Source organism: Amblyomma mixtum, chromosome 9, assembly GCF_055824585.1.
Source record: "Amblyomma mixtum isolate Tamu chromosome 9, ASM5582458v1, whole genome shotgun sequence".
NCBI classification, from domain to species: domain Eukaryota; kingdom Metazoa; phylum Arthropoda; class Arachnida; order Ixodida; family Ixodidae; genus Amblyomma; species Amblyomma mixtum.
In genome coordinates, this window is record NC_143020.1 from 78,367,154 (window position 1) to 78,390,387 (window position 23,234).

Below are 23,234 nucleotides of genomic sequence, written 5' to 3' on the forward strand. Positions count from 1 at the left end.
GTTTACAGTACCTCTAAATAAATTTAAAAATTTTCTTTACCCCCTACCGCACATTAATACACGAGGCTCTTCTCAGACGACTGTCATTTCTGGCTCATGACGAGTGCCGAGCTTTTGTTTTCCAACATTCTGGGTCTGCTATAGGGCAAGTAGGGACCGACCAAGTAATTTTTTTTTACCGTGAGGTGACAGCACGGGTACTAAATGGCCATTTTTTTACCATTCACGAAAAAAAAAAAATGTCATATAGGGTCTTAACGTAGAAGAGCATGACTTCACCCGACATTGAGAACCTGTCGTTAATGAAGCATCTTTGTACACGGAAGAGAGCTAATTAATAAACTTCGTGGACATAAGCGCCCTCTATACTCACAGCTGGTTCAAATGCATAGCTCCGTCACCAGCGCCCTCTAGTGGTCCATAAATGGCGAGTTCATTTCGCGGACCAACGGGTTGCTCCTCCGGAGACCGTGTGCTGCTGTGCTTGCCTTGGACCTTGTTCGAGAAGCATTCCACACAATGAGTTAACCAGTTAGCGCGATTCTCGGCGTATGCCGGCAATCCGATCTTCAAAAACCTGCGTTTTTTTTTTAATTTTGCTGCGAGCGCGTTGCTTCCTGTATGAAGCTTTAGGACTGCAATACCGTTCCGATAGCATTCTCAGAAGACCGCCGCTCTATCAGGGATGCAGACGGAAGTACAAAATATTAAGGCGAAAGCCTTTAATGCCTCAATGTTGTCGACAGACGGCTGTCAGCAGAAGCTTGTCAGCAGAGGTGTCACGCTTTTGGCCGTTGTCCACCGAGAAATGTGAGACAGTTACCACGTAATTTCCTTCCGTGAAATACAATTTTCATTTTCTTCATTACGGCCCCTCTTTCTCTTTCTTCTTTCACTCCCACTTCCTCTCTCCTTCTACAAACGAATAACGGGTGTCCACCGAGATATGTGAGAATGTTACTGGGTGATTTCCTTTCCTTAAAGAGCGTTACGTTCAAAGTGGAAGGCATCGCGCCGAACGGGTAGTGGCGTTCCGTGTACTCCCTGGCAGCGCTACAACACGCTTTCTCGTTCCACTCCTAAAGGCAAAGCTTAAGCATCATTAATAAGCACTTAATTAGTATTTAGTCATTAATCAGTAATTACCTATAAGTACTAATTTGTCATGACTTAGTATTTAGTTATTAATTATGTGCGACGTCATCCAGTGGTGACGTCACCAGTGACACAGAGGCAGTCCAAGTGATGCGGAAAACGCATTCGCCCCTACGCACTTTACACAGCCAAAGTGCCCCATGGTTTTTTTTTCCCACTAGCGCGGCGTTTATTCGGGTCGTTCGCGCGTCCTTCGTACTTCTGTCCCCACTATTCCTTTACCTAATGCTCACTGAGTTAGAGCAAACACGTTCACTATTGGTGGATGCCTAAGCCATGCTGTTACGGAATGCGTAAAGGATGCAGTCAAAAAAAGAAGACAGAAAGGTGGCTTAATGGTAGCCTTAGGAATTACATCGACCGCCTAGGGTTCTTTAACGTGCAGTCGCCTAATACACCTTGACTTTTACCGCTTTGGGGAAATCAGGTGGAGAGTTATGCAAAGGAAACAACTCTGGAAACGCCCCTCTGTTCACAGCGAGGTACACATTGTTGCGGCGTGTGCGGCAAGTGCGGAGGCTGCTCCTGTTGGGAGTGTAAACTGGTGGGGAAGTGATGAGGTCTTTGCTCGAGAATTTATCGGAGTTGCATGACCAGTAGACCGATGTCACTGCAAGGTTCACTGAGACGGAAGAATAACACTGAGTAACACTGTGCTTAACTTCAAACCATGCATTACGAAAATGGCGGAGAAACGACGTCGAACATATCCTCATATAGAACACAGAAAAGTGTGCGTAGGGGGGGGGGGGGGGGTGAGTAGCTTTGAAGTGTATATTTTCGAGGTCATTACTTCGAGCTCCTCTGGTCACTAAGAGGACCCGCAGTTCCAATGGCCGCAAAGTATTTGTTGTGTTGTGTTCGTTAAATTCTGCATGCAGTTTCTCAAGACTGATGTACGTTTATTTCAACTGAGGAAAAGCCAGTTTTTTGCAGCCGAAATCTTGCTTCAGCACACCGAAGTACTTTCTTTGTGGAGCATTAAAGGCTACTTGGAAGTACGCTACTGTACCTACATCGACATGTACAGCGCTTGACGCGTATCCGATGCTCCACAGTTTCTTGGCTGCGCGCTGTATTGTAACGCTAATAGAGTCAGATGTGCCCTGAAGTACCCTAATACTCTTACAAATTCTCTGCAGATCTGCTGAAATGTGCTGCAGTTGTTATCGCCGTGTTAAGAAACCACAATAAAAATATTCTTAAAAATAGGTAGTAAGACTTCCTTAGCCTGAAAATTTGAGAAATAGCACAGTGCCAGCTTCACTGGACCTCTGGATTGCGGCTGTCCTCCAACTCCCGTCACTTTTCGCACCTGGAATGGGTTACTCACATTTGTCCCATCAGCAGCACTGATGGTAAAAAGCATTTCCAGCGTCAATTTTAGCGCGATAACTGTAATCAATCCTAAACTCGAGTTTCAGTCCATGTTATCCGCATGATGCTCAAGTCATCCTCGAACGTAACGATTTCATAGCAATAGCCCGAAGCCAGATACCGATGCATGCATTGAATATTACCATATGATATTGTCTCGAATTTTTAGCTGGGTCATTTCTAATATGTTGCACACCCTAACCCCTCAAATTTTGCCCACCCCGCCCCCACATTACACCTTCATCGATTTCGGCCAAAATTGATGTCAAGGATAATTTCCGGTAGAACACATTCTGGAGCAAGCTGTTTCATAGCTTGAGTAGATGAAGCGCACATAAGGCAGCACACAAAGAAAAAATTAGGTGCGGTTCAACTCCTCGAACCCGATTATAGAGCTAAAGCTATGGCCTATCGGGTAATTATACGCGGCATGGCGTCTGTACCCCTGAGTGCGTTCCGGAAACTGGATAGGCCGCGCACCTACCCTGCCACCCTGGCAGGTGGGAGTTAATGGTTGACCGCGAGAGTTTGCTCGCCCAATGAACGCTGTACGCTGCAGCCTATTGCTGCAGTGCCGCGTATCTGCCACAGCGTTTTCAGCGCTAACGCATGTAGCCCACATCTCTCTCTCACCACCCCATGCACTTCAAAGCGCGATTCATGCGTCCACTGACCCAGGAAGCCAGTTATGCACGCTTCCTTTCATTGAAACTGCAGATAATGTTTGCTACATTCGAATCTGAGCGAAAGCACGGATTTGTGCTGCGCAGAAAACTACGGTGAGCAGGCAGTGCGGAGGGACGGAGCATGCGTTGCATTCGAATTTGCTCATAAAACCATCGTCCCGTCTTCGATCTCCCGGCTAATAGGTCCCCTGTCGTTGCGTTGTCTAATCTGTCAGGCTATTCCCTATTACTACTCCTTTTCCTCCTCTATAAACGCTCCTCTTTCCAGCAGTTCACCGCCTGTTTCTTGTCCACTCCCCCGAAGTGGATATGTGCAATTTTATTTGAGGCCAACCAACCAACCAGATGGAAGTTTGTGAACACGACGCTCTCCAATGCACAGCGTGAGGGTATGGTGAAGTTTAACAGGAGGCGTGTTGGCTGCGTCGAGAGCCTAGTGGTATCGCTGAGCGGCCCTTAAATTAGTTCAACCCGCGCGGAGACGCGGGTTGTACTCCCAGTCATAGATAGTGATTCAATTTCTTGTTCTCTTTTCCATGGTTTGACCTCTTACTCAGCGGAAGGTAACAACTAGGCATCCGGTGAAACTGGGCACCCATAGTGAAGCTTTGCCTTCAATAACACGGGACAGTGTCTCGTGTTCTTACTCGTCTGTGTGCTGTCTTTTGTCCGGTTCATCTTCTCAAGGCTAATTTGAATGGGCTCGATACGACGGTAGTCACCGAGTTTGACCTGCGCCACTCGTAAATATGGCCCACCCCAAAATCTGACTTTCGATTTCGACCAAATTCAATGTCCCGTCTGATTTGACTACGGGTATCAAGATGGTAATCTCCAAATTTCACTCAGGTCTCTCAAAAAAAAAAAATCGGACCACCCAACCCACAAAGTTTTACCTTGTTCGATTTGTACCAAACCATGTTTAACCTATTTCGTCATTAGCCATTCCGTTGATTTGACCGTTGCGAAGCCTCGAGATTTAAGCTGAATCCAAAGCAAGTCGTTTCTGGTAGACAAGCCACAACAGCTATCACTCGACCATGCTCTGTAACGTAGTTAAACCACTGCTACTTCTTTTTTACATTTTTTTTTCATTCAACGAATTCGGGGATAAACATAGTGATGGGCGATATTTTTCTTCTAATTGCAGGGGGGAACCAATGAACCTGGGACACACCGTGAGGAATCCTCGACAATCGCGTCGCCGAACGACGATGCAAACAGCGCGTACGCGGCAGCAAATAGCGATTCACATGGTCGAAGGCAAAGCTGTGAGAAGGGTGGAATTTCGTGCTGGGCACGGCTTAAAAGAATTTTTTGCTGTATACCGGGCTAGGCATCGGCCACATATATATATACCTTCGTTAAAGGAGCTGTCTTCCTTTTGTTCGGCGTTCCTCATGCTCCAAATGCCACATTTCGAATGAGAATCGGCAACAGAAAAGATTGATGAAGTGTAATATGTCATTTAAGCTGTGACAGGTCAGAATTATTCTACGATGGAACAATTTTATGTATTTGTATTTACCAGACTCTTTTAATAATATGATTGATATGATTCAGTAAATATGATTCATTTTCACTAAATGGTACATTTGTCATCGCATGTGGACAAGCTTTTGACTGATAATAAACGAACTTGTTCAACCGTACCATCATTGCTCTCCACACCTTTAGTAAACATCACAACAAGTATCTACGGCGAATATCCTCTTTTAGCTGAATATGAATTTTTTATTCGCGTTGAATTGTTCGCGACCTAAGCAGGCAGTGCCTTTGTGCACTACTCACATGGTTCCTAAGAAACGTTGTGCAAGCAGAGAGCTTTTTAGATGGACAACAGTAAACAAAATGTCTTCAGTACCAGATATTAGTAGCAATCCTGCCACTGAGGCTTGAAGTTCAGCCCTAAGAGTCATTGCAATAAATCTCGCCAGACTTGAGAGAATCAGTATATTCGAGATATTCCTTGGATATTCTCAGGAGAGCCAATATTAAAATAAAGTTCTAATTAGTGTTTGAAAAATATAAAATGGTAACAGGTGGCCTCACTCCACGACCTGCTTAATTGGAGAATTATTCATAGGAGAGAAGCCTTGGCGAGCAAAGTACCAGCGGTAGAACACAAACTCAGTTTATATTCGTACTGAATACGACTTTAAAGTGTATTGTGTTCAAGCAACAGAGGCACGATTCTGCGGCATTAATGGAAATTTGCTTCCCCACGGCTAGTGCCTTCCGACGAGCGCAATTTTTCTGATGTTAAGTATGCATAAGTAAAAAATAGTAGCCAGCGTACGTGCTCTAAAGAATCGAAGTGGAAAGGAAAAAGAATAGTTGGCGTCTAACTCTTCTTAAACCGATGTGCGTCGTGCGAAAGCGCGGTTGCAGGAATGGTGACGCCACAAGCGACACCGTAGCACCGAGGTGTTGGAAATCTCAAAGCTGTGAACTTTTTCTGGGGTGGCCTGCACAAAATTTTTGCAAATGAGCCGAATCAATTTCGAGGTTGCATTCGTGTTGGGCACAAACTTATTGTTGGACATCAGTTTTGGTACAAATGAGCCGAAATCAGATTTCGGGCGTGACTCGAGCAAAATTATGGCAAAGGCCCGGGACAGAGTTGGAAGTTGCTATTGTGCCGGGCACGCTTAGTTACGGTTCGACATCACTTTTTCTCCAAATCTGTCAATGTCAAATTTGGAGAGGGTCGCCCGAGGCAAATTTGAAGCTTCTCATCGCGTCGGGTACGGCAAATGGATTTTGGTCCAAATCGGCCATAGTAAAATTTGGGAGGGCGGGTGGTCCGGTTCAAATTTTAGAAATTACTTGGCTCAAATTTGGAGGCGACCAGCATGTCCAGCACTCCCAATTATGGTTGGACATCGAATTTCGGGCAAATCGACCGAAGCCGAAATCTTGCCGCTTGGTGTCGCAGTTGCTACGCCAACGAGCAATACACAAGCAAGATGGGCAAGCAAGATTTTGGCTCGGCTCTGGCGAACGTATGAGTGGTTGCGCATTAAAAACGAATGAAAATCAAGAACCCGTGTTTAAGTATCCACCATCATGAACAGATCGCAGAAAAAGTTTTCCTAATATAACTTCACCATGCAGACCTTAAGCTATTCGCGGAAAACACTGTGTCTTAAGTTGAGTGCAGCTGTATGTCAAGAGCGAGCATCCTACGTATAAGAAGACGCCAATTTTCTCTTTTAATATTATAATTATATCCGTTTCACGATAGCTTCGCGCCGCAAGGGACTCATTCCTTTAGCTCAGTTAACTTTGAGACTTAAATAATATGATCGATGGTGGTGATCTTAATCTCTTCTGATTGTTCGGTGATCAGACGACACGTTGCGGAACAGAGTGGACAACGTCTGGGGGACACTACGTATTTATTGCACTGGCACCCTGAAGGGACGTGCCCTCCACTCCCTCTGCTCGGCACGTCGCCGCCGATCTCTACGGCACCTCTCGAACTCCTAAATTTCTCTTCATCTCCCCGTTTCGCACCCGAAACTCACCTTAAATACCTTTGCCCAGCATTGCGGGGACCGTTTTTGTAACCAATAGGAAATGCGCTTGTCAGAGCCGATCAGGAGAATTGCGTTCAAGCTGAAGGAGCGAATAGCACGCCGGTGCTGACGGGGTTGTTGTTTCGCTAGCACTGCGAAAATTCCAACAACACGTTACGCATTTCCGATTGGTTACAGCACGGAGACTCAAACGCAGAAAACGCCAGGGAAGCACAGGGAAGGCCAGCACTATGTCCGAACCGCAAGTGCGCAATGCTCTGGCCGCGCTCCTCCCTTCGCTGCTAGTCTGTGAGGCATCCCCTCGGTCACGCTGTGTGGCGCTAAAAGCAATAAATTTACGGGCGACCCCCTTCTCGAAGCGCAAGGGGCCCGCGCGTCGACTCAGTTTTGTAGCTCGAACGAGACCTTGCAAGGCCTCTTTCTCTCGCAGCCGGCCACGATGCAGCCTGCTAACCGCCGTTCTTGCATGTACTTTACTACATTTGTTGAAAACAAACCTATTCTAACGGCGCCGGTGAGGAGGCCTCTCGAGTAACCCCCCCCCAAAAAAAACTACAAAGAAAACCGAGGAGGGCCAAGCTACGGCTGCTAGATGTGCACTGCCCGATGGCCCCCTGCGCACAGCCCACGATTTCAACAACTTCCTTCAAGATACAGATCATAAAGATGAGCAGCATGCCGTTCGATTTATTCTCAGCTTAAATATTCATCAAAGGCTGAGAATTAGTTCCTCTGCAATAATCTTGCTCTTAATTTGGCAGCGTGGCTCTAGCAGGAGTTTAAAGTTCCTAAATGGCGGCAGAAAGCAGTAGGAGAACGGAGTAGATTCAAAAAGAGGTCAAGTATGAGAAGGGAGGCGAAGAGTACAGAGAGCGGATTATGCATGACAGCGTAGTTATGCTGCTGATGACTATAAGAGCAGTGCTGGTACGCAATGGCAAAACGCATTTCTTTTCTTCGCAGCGCGAGTTGAAATGGTCGGGACAATGTTCACTAAGCTGACTGCCGGTCTTCAGTGGCGTCTCTTCGCAAGTGGATGCTGCCGATGAGGTCTTTGCAGTGTTCGAAAGCCTCACTGCTTCAAAATCCTACAAACGTGGTGCTATACCTACACCAGCGTTTACCATCAGCACTTCTGCAAGACATCAGGCCATCCTCTATACAATAGGCGAAAGTGAGGACTGCAAGAATTCTTGCAAACGAAAGAACGAGGAGAAATCAGCGAGTTTTCGTGATTGGCTCCAAGGTTTAGCCCATCAGGAATGCTGCTGGCCAGGCCAGCACTTCCAATCCCATCACCTGTGATTTCAGACTCTGAATCCAACCATAATGAGGGCCCAGCTGTCAGGATATATTTCACTCAGCAGTACTTCCTCAAGCCATCATTGGGTAATATGTTGCCAGTCAAAGAAGTTAAACACCTGCGTAAGGTTGGCGTGCACGTAGGCCTGACAGGCTTTCATGCCATTAGGAGTTCGTGTGATAACCGTGGGATGCGCAACATCCGCTGAGGGAAGACTGAGTCTGGTTGCATAATCTCTCGGAAGGCAATGCTCATGCGTAGAAAGGAAACAACGAATGGCCAAATGAATGTGGAGTTTTCTTCAGAACAAATTTTTGCGGTTTTTGTGCACAACCTAGGTTAATCAGTAGCCATTAGTGAATGTTTTTTTTTTGTTTTAGTGCAGTTTTGGTAGCTTTGGGAGCCCAAGAGTTTGACTGCCATTCTTACCCCACATGATGTCTTCGGAGAATCCGGGGGCGGGCTTCAGGGCTTCAGCACCGATGTGCCAATATGTGTGCTGAGCTGCCGCTATTTTTGGCATTACATCCGGATTTCCTGTTACTGCAGATTTTTTATATATTTTAATGGAGGAACAGAATTTCCTTGCTTGAAAAAGCGTAAGAAGCACCTTTATCTCTCTGTGCGCTTGCGTCCACTTCCTGTTTCCGAGGATATCACCACAACGTCCTTGTGTATCAAGGCAAGACCGCTGATAGGCGAAGTGACCTTCACTGACAGCTCAAAAACCTTCGATGTCAGCTATCTCTGCCAACTTCTCCAAAAGGTAGCCACGGCAGGTACAACTCAGCCGTGGTCATCAAATTAAAAAACCTTTCTTTACTAGCTGGCTGAACGGTTGCTGCAACTAAATTGGAGGATACGCACTCTGGGGAGCGGAATTTGAAGATTGTATTTTTCTCATAAACAGTGAATTGAGTTTCTTCCGGTTGTATTATTTTCTCCACATTGCAAGCATCCAATGAGCCACGGTTGTCTTTCATTGGCATGATTTTTGCTGGAGCGCTTCGGCAGCCTTCTTCCTACGTGACTGGACTAAAAGGTCTGCTTAATCTATGGTTGTCAATAAACACATATTTTGCCTGTACCTTTCCAAATACTACCCATGTACTAGCTGCACCCACAGATACTGCAATTTGTGCGCTTTGATTCCTATTATGCTATTCCCATGTTCCCTGCTGCCTTCTTCCTTTACACTCTTTTTTGTCATACTTTTATTTTGTTTCGTTGCTGTGTTGAATTTGGAGTTGATTCCAAACTCTGTAGAGGCACGGATTACGATGCCACGAAAGCTCCCAATAAATACGGCTGGTTGAAAATCCTGCAGATTTTGTTATTCGCCATTTTTCGGGCATGTCTTCCTCGTGCAGATCCCAATTTTGTTGAAACTATCATTCTGAGCGTACACTCAGGCTTTTAAATAATTTTGAGGACTCGTTCGCCTCATTCATGCTTCGAATCATGTGGCAAGCTTACATCCTACACGATTCGCTCATTTACAGTGGATTAGATTGGTTTACGCTACACGGCGACATATTGGTACTAAGCATTGGCATTATAAAATTTTCAGAAAAAAGCAATTTAGCTCCTTTGTTCGGGCAAACGTTTCCTTACCAATGGCTGCATTGATTACAAATACGGCGACGTTAAAGTGTCTGCGCCGTTGGACAGAACAGTATTTTCCAAGCATACTTTTCCCAGTATACATTTCAAATATCGTACAGAGGTGGGATATGCATTGACAGTATTTGAAGCAGAGAATAACTGGTTTGCATTGCCCACGAAATATTGATTTTCCCATCAGCGCGTCGCGCTTCGTACCGCTGAACAGGCATCAAAATTTTGCAAATATCCGGGTTGGCTATCGTTAAGGACGCATCGCAGGAAAACACCCTACCCCAATTCCTTACAGCCGCCGCGGTGGCTCAGTGGTTCATGGCTGCTGACCCGAAAGACGCGGGTTCGATCCCGGCTGCGGCGGTTGACTTTCTTTGGAGGAGAAATTCTAGAGGCCCGTGTACTGTGCGATGTCAGTGCACGTTAAAGACCCCCAGGTGGTCGAAATTTCCGCAGCCATCCACTACGGCGTCTCTCATAGCCTTAGTCGCTTTGGGACGTTAAACCCCATGAACCATAAACCAATTCCTTACAGGAAGGCAAGTGTTTTGACGTCATGGTGTTTTCCTGAGAAGTTACTTTTGTTTACAAGCTACATATCTCGATTCTGCCAAAAGCATGCGATTAAATGCTTTAGACAGTGCGATCAACTATAAGAACTATGCATAGGCTTACGCTTTGGTAACACGATCATTTGTCTAACAAATTATTGCTATACAATGTGTGGCCAATAGCTTCTTTCCTTTCCTGTTATGTGATTGCGTAGTTTTACTTACACAAAGTTCAATTTCTCATTGCGAAACATGGCTTCCAAGACAAGGGCAAAGAAATTCCTGTAATTATTCCAAGTGTTATGTTGTCATTTCGTTCCTTCATTATATCATCATTTTGAAATTTTGGTCTTCCCCGTGGACTTTTCGATGTTCTTAATTCACACCACGGGTCTCACTGGGCAGGTATCAGTTTCAATATTATTTCCAGCATTTCTTCTGCATCCATTTATTTTTAAAGGCGACTACTAAAGAAAGTGCCATCTATTTCAAAGATTTGGGTTCTGACTTTAAGGAATCGATTCGCACCAGCTTTCAGCACCTAGCCTTTAAGACAGCAAAGTTTTCTTGTTAAAGTGAAGCAAGAAACAATTTTTTCCGCTTTTTTCGCAAATTGCTATGAGTTTTGTCGATAGCATGCTCAATTTCACTTACCATTGCGAAGAACGCGTCAGCTGCAAAACGAAAACGAAACGGAACATTCATTTACTAATGGCGCTTAGAGGAGCACTGCCTGAATTGGCTGTATGCACGGCGGAGAGCAAGTAACTCCTCCAGCGGAGAAACTGTGTGATAGAACAATGTTGAAAATGCAGCTGGCCCCTCTTTTCAAAACGCGTACTATACATGTAGACGGGCAGCGCTTTTATGCACTTTTCTAATTTGAAAATCTGAGGTAGAGATTGAGAACGAAAAAATACAGCGATCCCCACGGCCATTTTAAACAGCTCAATCTGCCGCGTTGTTGCAATACAACTTGTAACCTTTGAAACCCCCTCCCTTCTCCCCGGAAAAAAATTTTGGTGGAGCTCGCAGTTAGTGACAAAATGTCTGGAAGTATAAAAAACAGCTCTGAAGGTTGACTCTCGCTCGACGTTGAAATTGAGGTCAAGGAAGAAAACGGCGCTGGCGTCCACTACTTTTTCTGGACGTAATTTCTTATGGGTACAGGGGGTTAAAAAATAAAGAACTACAGCATACTAATAAATGTGTCGCGGGAGGCGTGGCACCTGTGTCACGAAAGAAGAGGCGCTATGCCATCATGTTAAGCAGCCGTAAGACAAGTTCAACCTTTCAACAAACCAGGCAGCATGCTATTTCAGCAAGTTCTGCATCGACGTATCCGATACCGATCGTCACAGTCTACAGCCTATTCTCTACACGTCTCGTGGCCTATCCAACAATATGAGGTGGTTTGGGCGAGTCGGCGGAAAACACATAGATTCCCACAGCACACATCTCATGCTGTCTAAATGCAGCTAGTACGAATTTTCAGTATGAAAATCAAAAATGCTTCCTCCATCTGAATAAAATTTGCGGCTCCCTAGACGTTGCATTTTTACGTTTTGCAGGCCTCGACCACCACCACACTGCTCATTTCACTGAAACCTAGCTGCAAACGCAGCCTATTCAGCAGTACGACCTGAATGCACCCCTATCCCGCAGGCACGAAGCTCAACGAAGTACCTAAGTTCGCTGGCAGTAGAACCTCATTCCAGCTCTTGATATCAGTGCTGCGGGGTGTCGCCTATCAATGAGAAGGTTCACTCAGGAAGGCTAGAGTCAACCGTACGTTTTGATAGCACTCGGGGGACATTATTTAGTCTAGCGACTGTTTACTGTTGTGTGCACATTGTGGACGCCTAGCACGAGCTTCGATAGCTAAAGATCTCACGTTGCAAACGGACCTCTTTTCTAAAACCATCAAAGCTGACGACGCTGCGCTGGACTACATTAGTGGGGTGGGGAGGAAGAGAAATTTTCTTGAAAGTGTTTCATGTCATGTCAGTTCTCACTGTGGAACTTACCCACGTCTTTGTAATTCACGCAGTCTTGAGAACCTGGAACTAGAGTGTAAATACAAGGCATATTTTCGTCATCGATTCGGTCATTGGGCATGTGATTCTAATTGCGAATGGGAATGTAGCACAAAGTTGCAACTGCAAACGTGGTGAGTTTGTGGAACCAATTAACTCTGATAGTTGATAAAAGAAATGCGTAGTTTTCAATTATTCTAATGGCTTATGCGTACAGAAGCCATCCCTCAGCATGTCCACAACTGCTCTTTTATCTCAGAAAAGAAATTGCGGTACTATTAGCTCGGCACATGACCCCACTTGTGTGCAAGCACACGGAAGGACTTGCGTGCATGGACTGAATATTGGGGGCCTATAAATGCGTAAAACACCTACCTTTACTCGGTGCAAAATATGTTCAGTGTTTTCAGCAAGCATGAAAAGTTGACGACACAATAAATAATATCCTTTTTCCCCACAATATCTATGAAGAAATGCTTCAGGCAAAAGCTAAATATTTTAAAGGACACTCCTTTTTTCATTTAAAAAACCCAAAACGCGATAAAAATTATTTTCCTAATCCGTATAATTTTCATGCTAGACAGTGCGCCAGAAAGAAGACGGCACTCCTCAATGCTGTATTCTTTTCTTTGTTTTCTCAGCCTACCACTGGACGCTCCAGGAATAAAACTCTGCCACAGAAATTGTTCACTTCACCCCAAGAAATTCTGAAGACAGTATCTACGGCGTCTCTGGACATTTTCATTGCATGCTTGCTTTGTTCGTTGATTTTAATTTTTTATGGGTGCTGGTTATTATTCATGGCTACGCTCAACACTACTACCTTCAAATGGACATAACATGGTGCTTCCATCTCTCTTCTACTGTCAGAAGCGTCTTTTGCTCCTTTTTTTGAGGGTATCAAATTATGTTCGATGCAAGGTGTATGGCAAAGAAGAAATAGAAACCTGAATAGCCGGTGCTGGAAGTAAGCTGCTTGCAGTGTTCCTTCAGTTGTTTTACTAATCCCTTGTAGAAAGCTATGCAGGCGTGCAGTTGCGTGCACATGTATGCCATATGGCGAGAACAGCGCTAGGAGTCAGTATGCTCCTAGAATGTGAAATATAATACTGACGATCGCAATCACTTTTCGACCCACAACCTACGCTTCGTCTCCACGCTGCATGATTCAGACCAAGATATTTTTCAAAGATTACGCAGGAAATGGGTTTAGTATGTAGTATATAAAAGAATTCACTAGAACGTGAACTTCGCTAACACGCAAAATAGATGGCCAAGTTAGTAGTCGCATACGGAAGTAACATACTGTGGACAACGGAACCATCGGTATTAGTACAGAGATCTTTCGAAATCCAACTTCGTCAGTGCGTAATGGTCATGGAAACGTTTGTACTTGACAATATTATTGTGGGAAAATGAAACGGGCTCGAAGGTTATACAGCATCTGTTATCTTTGTCTGGCCCAGTCGGTCATTCATCATGAAAAATGACAGCGCTAAGGAAACGGAAACAATATCGGAGCAGCATAGACCATAATCCAGCGCTTGTTCTATGCTTGTTTCTTTGATGATTTTCACGTTAGCTTTGCGCAACCATTTCCCTTGTTTTAAAGTGCAACTCAAGATGCATTCGAAAATATTGCTCAATCACCACAATCATCATCCAGACTACGCCTACTGCAGAACCACTCAATATATTAATGTTTTTAGGAACTGTTCTACTCTCTTTTCTCTCTTTATTTGTCCCCTCACCCCTTTCTCCCACTGTAGGGTAGCAAACCGAGTATTCTTCCGGTTTACCGCCCTGCCTTTCCTCTTCTTCCTTCTCCTCCTGCTTTAAAAAATGTTGACGGCAGATTTATGCCATGTAATCTGCTTTACAAGTCGAGCCTTATGTGCTTGAAATTTGCGGACTTTTTTGTGTTGAATAGCATCTAGGCCACGCAGTATATTTGTAAACCGTCAGCAGTAGAGCACGCTGCATTCTATCTACCAACCTGTGTGTATCACTGAAAGCATTACCGAAAATAAACACTCTGAAATACTATCAAATCAGTGCAGCATCTTGATATTTTTGTCGCGGCAAAGGAAAGGTAGAAATGGACAATCAGAGATAGGAAAATGAAAAGCAGACTCAGGAAGCACATCTGTGAGAAAACAGATGCGGCTGTATGTACGACTGGCCGGCACCTGCTTGCCCTGCGGATTTGTTTGCCCGTACCGTTGCCGATAGTGAAGTTCCAGTCGCACCGTGTATAGGCCATGACTTCTACACAGGCGACCAGGAAAGGTGAAAATCGCGTGCGTAAGGAATAAAACTCCAACAACAACATTAACTGAGCAATTCTTAAGGTAGAGCCCAAACTTCCGCTTTATCATGGCCGCCAGGCGCCTTTCCTGCATGGAACCTCTGGTCTATATCTCGCACTTCCATGGTTAAGAAGGCAGGCAGCCATTTGCTGTCTGTAAAATGTGAGCTTGGTGGTTATCTGACCTCCACGGCCCGTTGAGTTTGTTGTGATCAGTCATTCCCGGTAGCACGTGAACGCATCTTCAGAGAGCCAGGTTATTTCGATTTGCCGGCGTTTTAGCTGTTCTATTTTCAGCAACAGAAGGCACCAGAGTTATGGCGGCATGCTAATGCTCGCACCGCCTATGTTCACTGTTTCTATAAGAAACTAATTTTGCATGCCGTCTAGGATGCGCCGAATTTGTACTTGTGTGAACAAAGAGAATTATGCGGGATTCGCAGCCGTTTTGAGCTCGGTCTTTAGGAGAAAATTTGTGCTCCCTATTTCTTCTGCAGGGCGCACTAACAACCCAACTTCGTTAGCTTACGCTAGAGCTGAGTAGTCGCTTAAGGTCGCACGTGCTAATATTTTTTGTTACTTCAAGTCTCAGTGTCTTGGACCTCTGCACAATTCGAGCGTTGAAAGAAAACAGTTCATGGGAAAATGTTTTCACGAAACTGGAGATGCAAAGTATATTGTGGTGAAGGTGTCAATGGGAGTGCACAATGTTACTCATGTCCTATCATGTCTGTCTGTGTATTCGTCTGGAAATTTAGCGCCGTTTAAATTTGAAGAAAAGAAAATTAATCATGTAGTTGCCCCTAGAAGAAGAATACCCCATGCTCATTTCCTCTCGCTATGTCATGCTCAAATAATGCACCCAACTTCGCTATAAACCGAGTAAGAGCCTAACTGCCTTTTCAAACAGTAACAATTCTGGCATTCTGAAGACATAAACATCCTACACATCACGCATGCTTGGAGAGTGCGGGTGGGTGGAAGCTGGCTACAATAAGCTCCGCCCCGTGCTCTTTCATCGGCTGAGGCATTGTGTCTGGCTGCGCACGTTGTTTGCCCACGGCGGCGCTGTGCAGATCGCGGCTGCCATGTGTTGACTTCTATTCTGAACCAAAATCTACAGCCGCTCATAATGTGACCTATGCCGGCGGTGACTGCACTGTGACTTGCGCTTTATAGCCGTGGTGTACACTGGAATGTGTGCAACTTGTGGTTGAAACTTTTTCACTTGCAACTGAAAGAAAAACTTCACCCCTGGGACGCTTATAGGGCTTCGAGAAGGAAGCTTCAGAGAGGACATGGCCGCTGCCACGCATACCCAGAGCCACATCATAATGAACTTAAGTCTGCGTGGGTAGAGTTGAAAATTGACAGCCAGTGCATTCGAAATGAAGGCTACGACCCGTGAATATAGAACACTGGACTGTTTGGACTTTTTGAATGCTGGTATTCGAGTCAGTGAAAAGGGAAAAAATAAACTTTTATAGCAATGAGTACAGGCAACGGCAGTTTGTTCAAGCAGACAAGCGGAGTGCAAAGGGAACAGAAATCAGCATGTCGATACTATTCTATAACAGCAACACACATTGACACAATGCTCACTTGAAGTGCATGTGTTTCTTAACTTTGCATGGGCTTTGTACACATGCCTCACGAGTTTTTGTTGTACCAGAGGCAACTACAATACACATAGCTGCCTGCATGCAGAAAAAAAAAGGGTAAAGAAGCTAGAATGCACTTACATCCCGGTACCCACGAAGGCGACAACGCTGACGTGATGAATGATTCTTTGTCCATAAATTTATAAACAAATACTGAAGCGCCATTTCGCTGCACTTAATGACCATACCTGGGTGTCTGAAGATCAAGAGCAAGCGTGAAGAAGAGGTGGAGTCCACAACTCTACCATCCTTTTTGAATCCCAGGTTCGATAATGTGTAAGAGAAACCAATGGTCATTACCAGGCTAACACAAGCTACAATTGCCTCGCCGTGGTGGCTCAGTGGATATTGCGCTCGGCTGTTGACCCGAAAGACACGGGCTCAATCTCGGCCGCGGCGGTCGAATTTCAATGGAGGCGAAATTCTGGGAGCCCGTGTACCGTGCGATGGCACTGCACGTTAAAGAACCCCAGGTGGTCGAAAATTCTCGAGCCCTTCACTACGGCGTCCCTCATAGCCTTAGTCGCTTTGGGACGTTAAACCCTAATAAACCAAACCAAACAAGGTACAATTTATCTGCAGCACAAGCAGTCAAGGAGAGTTCAGAAAATCGCCTTTAAAAATAATGAAATCAAAATTATTGCCCTGATACGTCCCTAAAAATCATGGATATATAGGTCGCCTGCCGCCGGAGTGGCTTAGTGTTATGGTACTCGGCAACTGACCCGCAAGACGCTGGTGCGAAGCTGACCGCAACGCTCACATTTCAGTGGCAGTGAAACGCTGTAGGCCAGTGTACTATGCGATGCCAGTGCATGTTACAAGAACCGCAGGTGGCCGAAATGGACCTTAGTCCATCTGTACGGCGCCCCATACAGCCTGAGCAGCTTTGGGACATTAAACAGAAAAATCCGACATAGGTAGTCTTCATTTTCACTTTTTACATTTTTATTTTTTGTTTTTGTGAAAAATAAACAATTTAGTTACACACTTTACACCGCTGCAGAGCACTTCCACGAAGAAATTGGCAACGCGACTGCTTTATGCATCTCGTCTGCTGCCCTGTCTTTTGAATTTCCGCGTGCGTATGTTGTTTTTCGGGTTTATTTTCTGAAGAACAGGTTTAAAATAGAGATAACTTTACAGTAAACAGGATATGGCAATATCCAGGGCTTTGGTCGAAGTGTTTTTCGTCACCAATTTGTTGTTAGCGCTTTACTGTGCCTTGCGTTCGCACCAAATTAACATTGCACCAAGATTGTCACTTTTGTCATGGTGCCTGCAATAAACCATTCAAAAGTTAAAACGCTCCGAATTTTAAGACGACGTCTGGCTTTCAACAACTGATAATCTGAGAGTACGCGTTGTTTGCTCGCCGTAAAGATACGACGTCACAAAGCGCAGTGTATACAATGAGATTGGTGGTGCTCACTTAAAGATGCATGTTGCAATTATTTGTTTGCTGAGAAGATTTTTTTTCAATATTATTATTACGGCGTTCTTATCTCGACACAAATAAAAGTGTAAATATAGTTTTGATAGAATTAAACTATGCATTAAACTTCTTATTCCTAGAGGCGCGCCAAACGGCTAACGTAATCCAGATGCTGTCGACCGCTATTCGAAAGGTTCTTTTGAAACTATGCAGTGCAGAAAACAAGAACAAGCTGCATACAGCTGCTTGGTTTCTGAGCGAATTTTTAGGCTTTATATCAGCATGGTTAACAGAGTGAGACGGAACGAAAAATTCTGGGCAGGAGTCATATGTTTATTCCTGTAACTATAAGAAACCGAACTTGCAAGTGGGCATACCTGCAGACACATAAAATATTTGTGAAATTAGTTGGCATTTGGTAATAAAAGAGATTATTAAAGCCTAACTTCGCGTGCCCATGCATCTGGTACGGTTGAAACGTTTTTTTTTTTTTGTGCCAATTCAAAAATTTCCTTCCTGATCAACTCTGTGTTCAAGGAAGTAATTCTGGAATCTTTGAAGTGCAGTTGCAGCTGAGAAGAGGTTTTATATTTTTTTTTTATCGAGACAACAAGTGTTATCAGCATTTCAACAAAGATGTCGGAAACATATGCCCAGCATTCAAAACTGTTTTGCCGGCTCTTTCTTTCTAGAGCAAAACTTCTTCGTGCACTGACATGAAATCCTCATTTGACAAGGACTCCTCAACTTTCGCTCAAGTTCGGAGCCAAGGCAGCCAGAAATCACCGAATGATGACGCCTGGCTTGATTACATGTACACCGGAGACTGGTTTACGGCGTTCATTCTTATGGAAGAGTGGTGTCGAGCGAACAAAACCCCTGATGATGAGAAATACGCCAGATTACATACAGGGCTTGTTGACTTGAAGCTGGATAGCTGCGTACAGGACATCATGAACGATCCTTCTAAAACGAACGCCTTCGACTGCCTAATGATAGCTCTCCTGGCCAGGGTTTGCCTTTCGAAACACCTTTCAGCGCCAAGAGAGGGGATAAAATGGGAGGACGTCTTTGACTATGCGCCTTCGGTCCTCAAGGAGCGGCTACAAAGAAAAGCCAAGTCTTACCTGAAAAAATACCCTGTGTTCATCAGCGAACGTGTCCCAACCAAAATAAATGAAGTTCCAGTAGAAGTCAACAAATTGAAACCATCGGTCGTTCAGCCAACAAGCAGCTCACTTAATCAACAGACAGCAGGAATTAGCCCTGAAGATCCCGGGACATGCGGCAAACAAAGGTTGGATACATCTGGTGGCACTAAAGAGGTAAGAGTTTGGTGCTTGGTGATAAAGCCATAAACTTTGGTGGCATCACAGGATACATTTAGGAAGAAGCTCGTCATGTTGGAATGCCTGTGTTTCTGTTTCATTCGATGCTTTCAACATGATGGTTTCTCGTAAAAGGTATATCTTTGCTTTAAACATAATGTTTCTCGTAAAATGTCTTTCTTAGCATCGATATCAGTTATAACGAACGCATAAGGCTTGTCTCAACAGTGCAGCTCTATAAAAAGTTTTCCTGCGTACATTAAGTGAATCTAATAACTCGAAGGTTGCAAACTGTGGCAATGTATGTTTCTCTGCAGGAGACTTGGCCAATCGGCACAGTAGCGGCTATTTTAACTGAGTGTACTTTTACGACGGAATTTTTGCTTGAAAATTTTAAATCAAAGAGATTGCGTAGCTTATAAAGTTGAACAGATTAATTTTGGCTGCTATAAGTTATCAAAACGCAATAATTGTTGACGCCTCTTGCAACGGAGTCCAATGTTTAAGTACAAGTTATGGCAATACATGGTGATAAAAAAAAGTTGGGGGGAAGTCAGGTCGATAGAAGTATATTTGCGAATTGTCTGCCTTTTATACTGTTCAAATAAATTGCCTTCATAAAAGGGCCAAAAGCGGAAACATAATTGTTTCGGGTTTTTTTTTTCAATACAGTTTAGCGCAAGACATTAGGAAACATAGAAGAATACACATCCGCCCAGTGGTACTGTAAGCCTCAAGCTCTTCTCTTGTGCGCTTTCCATTTCTGATTCAGCAGCCTGAAGGTGGGGATGCATGTTTTAGATTGAGGATATTCGATGAAGCATAAACAATATTTAGTGAAACATCCTTTTGTTCAGCCTCCGTCATTGCAGTTCGTAGAACAGGCTAGCGTAAGAGCCGAATAAAACGACACTGTAGCAATATAATAAAGTTTGTTTCATATAACGTCGTCCTTAATTGGAATGCCAGAGACACTGTTCGGTTGCTCAAAATCAAAACTAAAAGTATATGGGAGAATAAACTGAAATTAGTGTTCTGTAAGAATCATTTGAATCGCATGCGATAGTGCTTGTTTTCAAATGTATTGCTATCCTTACAAAAAACACAAACAAATGTTGAAACGTCACAAAAAGTTCATGTAAACCTTGGAGTTCCCAAAGCATTGCATTTTATTCCAGTAACCCGGAGGAGGCGGCACATTTCAGCTTTTGCATTCTTCACGAAACTACTATTTGATTACTTAAGAGACACTCAGTACGTGCCCAAAATATTATTCTCTGCAAACATTGCATTCTCCGGATCTTTCTCTCTGTGCTAACATGCGTCAGGTAGCAAAAGATGCATTCATTGGTAAGAAAATATCATTTAAAAATCTTCCAGCCTGTCGATCCCTACCTCATGATGTGCTGTAGCCTGTGAGATGCGAGCGTAATGAACGTCGTCGAAGAAAGCATTTTGCAGGCGATATAGGCCGGTTATGGCGACACATCCATGTCATTTTTTTCCTGACGTTTCTAGCAGATGAAATCTATTTTACCTGAGCGTTTCTTTTTTTTTATTGGAATGCTGTACCCGGTCGGTAAAAGATAGTTTTTGTTTGCCATCACTGTTGCCATCACTAGAGTTGGTGGGCAGCATGTATGGCTGATTGCGGTTGCCCGACATGGCCTCCTGCAGAAATATCAAAATTAAATGTATTAATTGCCGTAGAGATATAAAGAGACAGCCATTTTTCTTTTCCTCGGCACATCCTTTTGGGTCGCGCATTTATGCGGTCATATTAGGGCCACAATCATAGTTCAATAGTGCCAATGGCTCTAGCGACATCGTGATGTCTGATGTGGGAATGCAAAGCATTATATGTGATTTCTCCTCCAATCACCTAAACTTTTCATGTTTTGGTTTATTTTGTTTTGTAATGTGCTGAGGACAAAATCGTCATCGGGTTCAAATGGTGCAGTAATTATTTTTCTTTGCATGCTTTGTTTTCAGAGCATGAAGCACCAGAATCCAGGAGCAGAAAATAAGGAGTTCAAACGTGCCAATATTCATCATTTGGTCGCAGAAAAGTTCAATAACACCACTTTGACTTCCTCTGACAAAAATGCTGCTGCGAAGAAGAGCGGCTCGAAGATGGGCCAAGTGACGGGCGATTCAGATCCACTTAAGGATACAAGCACCATGCCTTGTGGAGACAGTGTCAAGACAAAAAATGAGAGCGAAAGAAAAGCTCGCTCTTCGTCTCTGAGCAGTCCGGTAAGATATACGATTACTATAATGAAGCGTTAAAAAATAACCTTGAATTCTCCTCAGTAGAAAGAAAGAACTGTTAGTACTAATGGCACGAAATATTCATTCCCGTCCCACAACTTAATGCCTGACCGAAAGCCACTTTCATGTAATTGACGCTGCAAATTTTCTACAGAACGTACCCACATTTTTATTGCTTGAAGAGGGTTATAATTGGTAGACAGGATAGAAAGCCACCCATAAGACGTCTGTCAAACCTAAATATATCTCTTGAAGCAGCCTTTATTATCAACATAATCAGCCGGAACACACCAACTGCGCCTCCTAATTTTGTTAATTGCGATTAAACGTCTACAGTGACAGCTGCAGCCACTACTTCACCCGCCGCGTTGGACCAGTGGTTAAAGCTCTAGTTTACAGCACTGGAAGGCCTGAATTCGACTCCGGCCATGGAGGCAGGGTTTCGATCGAGGCGAAATGCGACAAGGCGGCCGTGTCCTCAGCTTCATTGGCCCACGTGAAAAATCCCCAGGTGGCCGACGTTATTCAAGATTGTGTGTGAGCGCTTGTGTCGTGTTGTCGTACTTTTCTGTTTCCCTTCGTCTTTTTTTCGCTCCTTAACCATGAATACGTACCAACTAGTCCAACTTCTTACGTTAAGTTATTCAAGATTCCACCCCTATCGCATCGTTCTCTCTCTGTTTCCTTTCACACCCTCATTCGACCCTTCCCAACCTGAGCTTTTGTGGGGTCTACCGAGAACTGAGAACGCTAGTGGGAAGCTAACTTTTTTAAGTGCCAATTTTACTTCACTCTACAACCGTAAACTTCCTACTGCCATCCTGTCACGTGACTCTTAGCTGCGCCTTGTTACGTTCGCCTTGCTTTGAATCCGGCCTGTTTGAAAATGACACGATAGATTATTTGCTACTCACGTTACAAGGCTTGCCAATGTCCATGATTTGTCCCTTTATCTCAGCTGCGATATCATTCACTCGCCTCCATTCTCTAACCCACAATCTTCTCCCTGCGGTCTCCTAGCGCAGTGGCATTGTTTCTGTTTATGATGCGGTGTTATAAAAAAAACAGTAGTAAATATTTTAATTTCACAATAATAGGGCTCCCAGACAGGTCGTGCGGGCGAAACAATATCGGCGTCGAAAGACGTCCCAAGCGAGGGCTTCCATTTCGTTCTTGGGGCCAGCGAGAATAAAATAATATCCGTTTTGCCGCGAAGCGAGCGCGTGCTCAATACTATGTTCTCATAGGGTCATGCGAATCGAGGAGCGCGTGGCGTATGGCAGCCATGGAGTGAATGCGGTGGACTAGTTCAGGGTTTCAAGGACGGATGGGGCACAGGTATGCTGAGCAGCAAGCAGTGCCACATTTCGGAAGACTTGATTAAAAGGCGTAAAGGATTTATACATCGCGCGTAGATCTGAATGGTATCGTGCCGTTTTTACAAATTGCCGTTTTGATGTGACCACTACTGCACCTACGGCTGCGGTCGAACCAGTTGACACTGACGCCAGAATACTTGCCGCCTCCCTTTTTTTCGATATATCATGGTCGGGTTTGGAGTGAAAGGAAGCCGTGACAGTATTATCACATGGCCAGCTGGAACACATTGTTCGTTAATCGCAGTTTTACGTTATGCAACTACCAAAAAATGTGTCTCAATAAAGAACTGAACATGCGAACAAATCTTTTGACACTATTTCGCACCCCATCCTCCTTAGATATACAAATGACGCGGAAACTATCGTGGCGTCTATTGTGTGAATCCACCTTCACTATATTCGCATGCATTCACATGCATTCGCTTCAATGGCGCAAAGAGAGCCTCAGCTGAGGTCAACAAAACTCAATGGCGCGGTGATATTAAAAAGGGAAGGCGCGCTGCCCTATTGGGAAGGAAATTTTTCTTATCCTCTTTGAGGCTTTGAAATGGTGTTCTTTTTTTTCTTGGATGGCGCGCTAATAGA

General features: G+C 44.4%; 1 protein-coding gene across 3 annotated transcripts in view; it reads left to right on the plus strand.

Annotated features, from left to right (window-relative positions):
- The window catches only part of LOC149329813 (uncharacterized), a 65,070-nt gene that overhangs the window by 29,675 nt on the left and 12,161 nt on the right, over positions 1 to 23,234 (plus strand). For all 3 annotated transcript variants that reach the window (XM_089560504.1, XM_089560505.1, XM_089560506.1), the window contains exons 11-12: positions 18,364 to 18,996; positions 20,992 to 21,255. In XM_089560504.1, the coding sequence (XP_089416630.1) occupies positions 18,364 to 18,996; positions 20,992 to 21,255 (897 nt within the window). The remainder of the gene's footprint in view (positions 1 to 18,363; positions 18,997 to 20,991; positions 21,256 to 23,234) is intronic.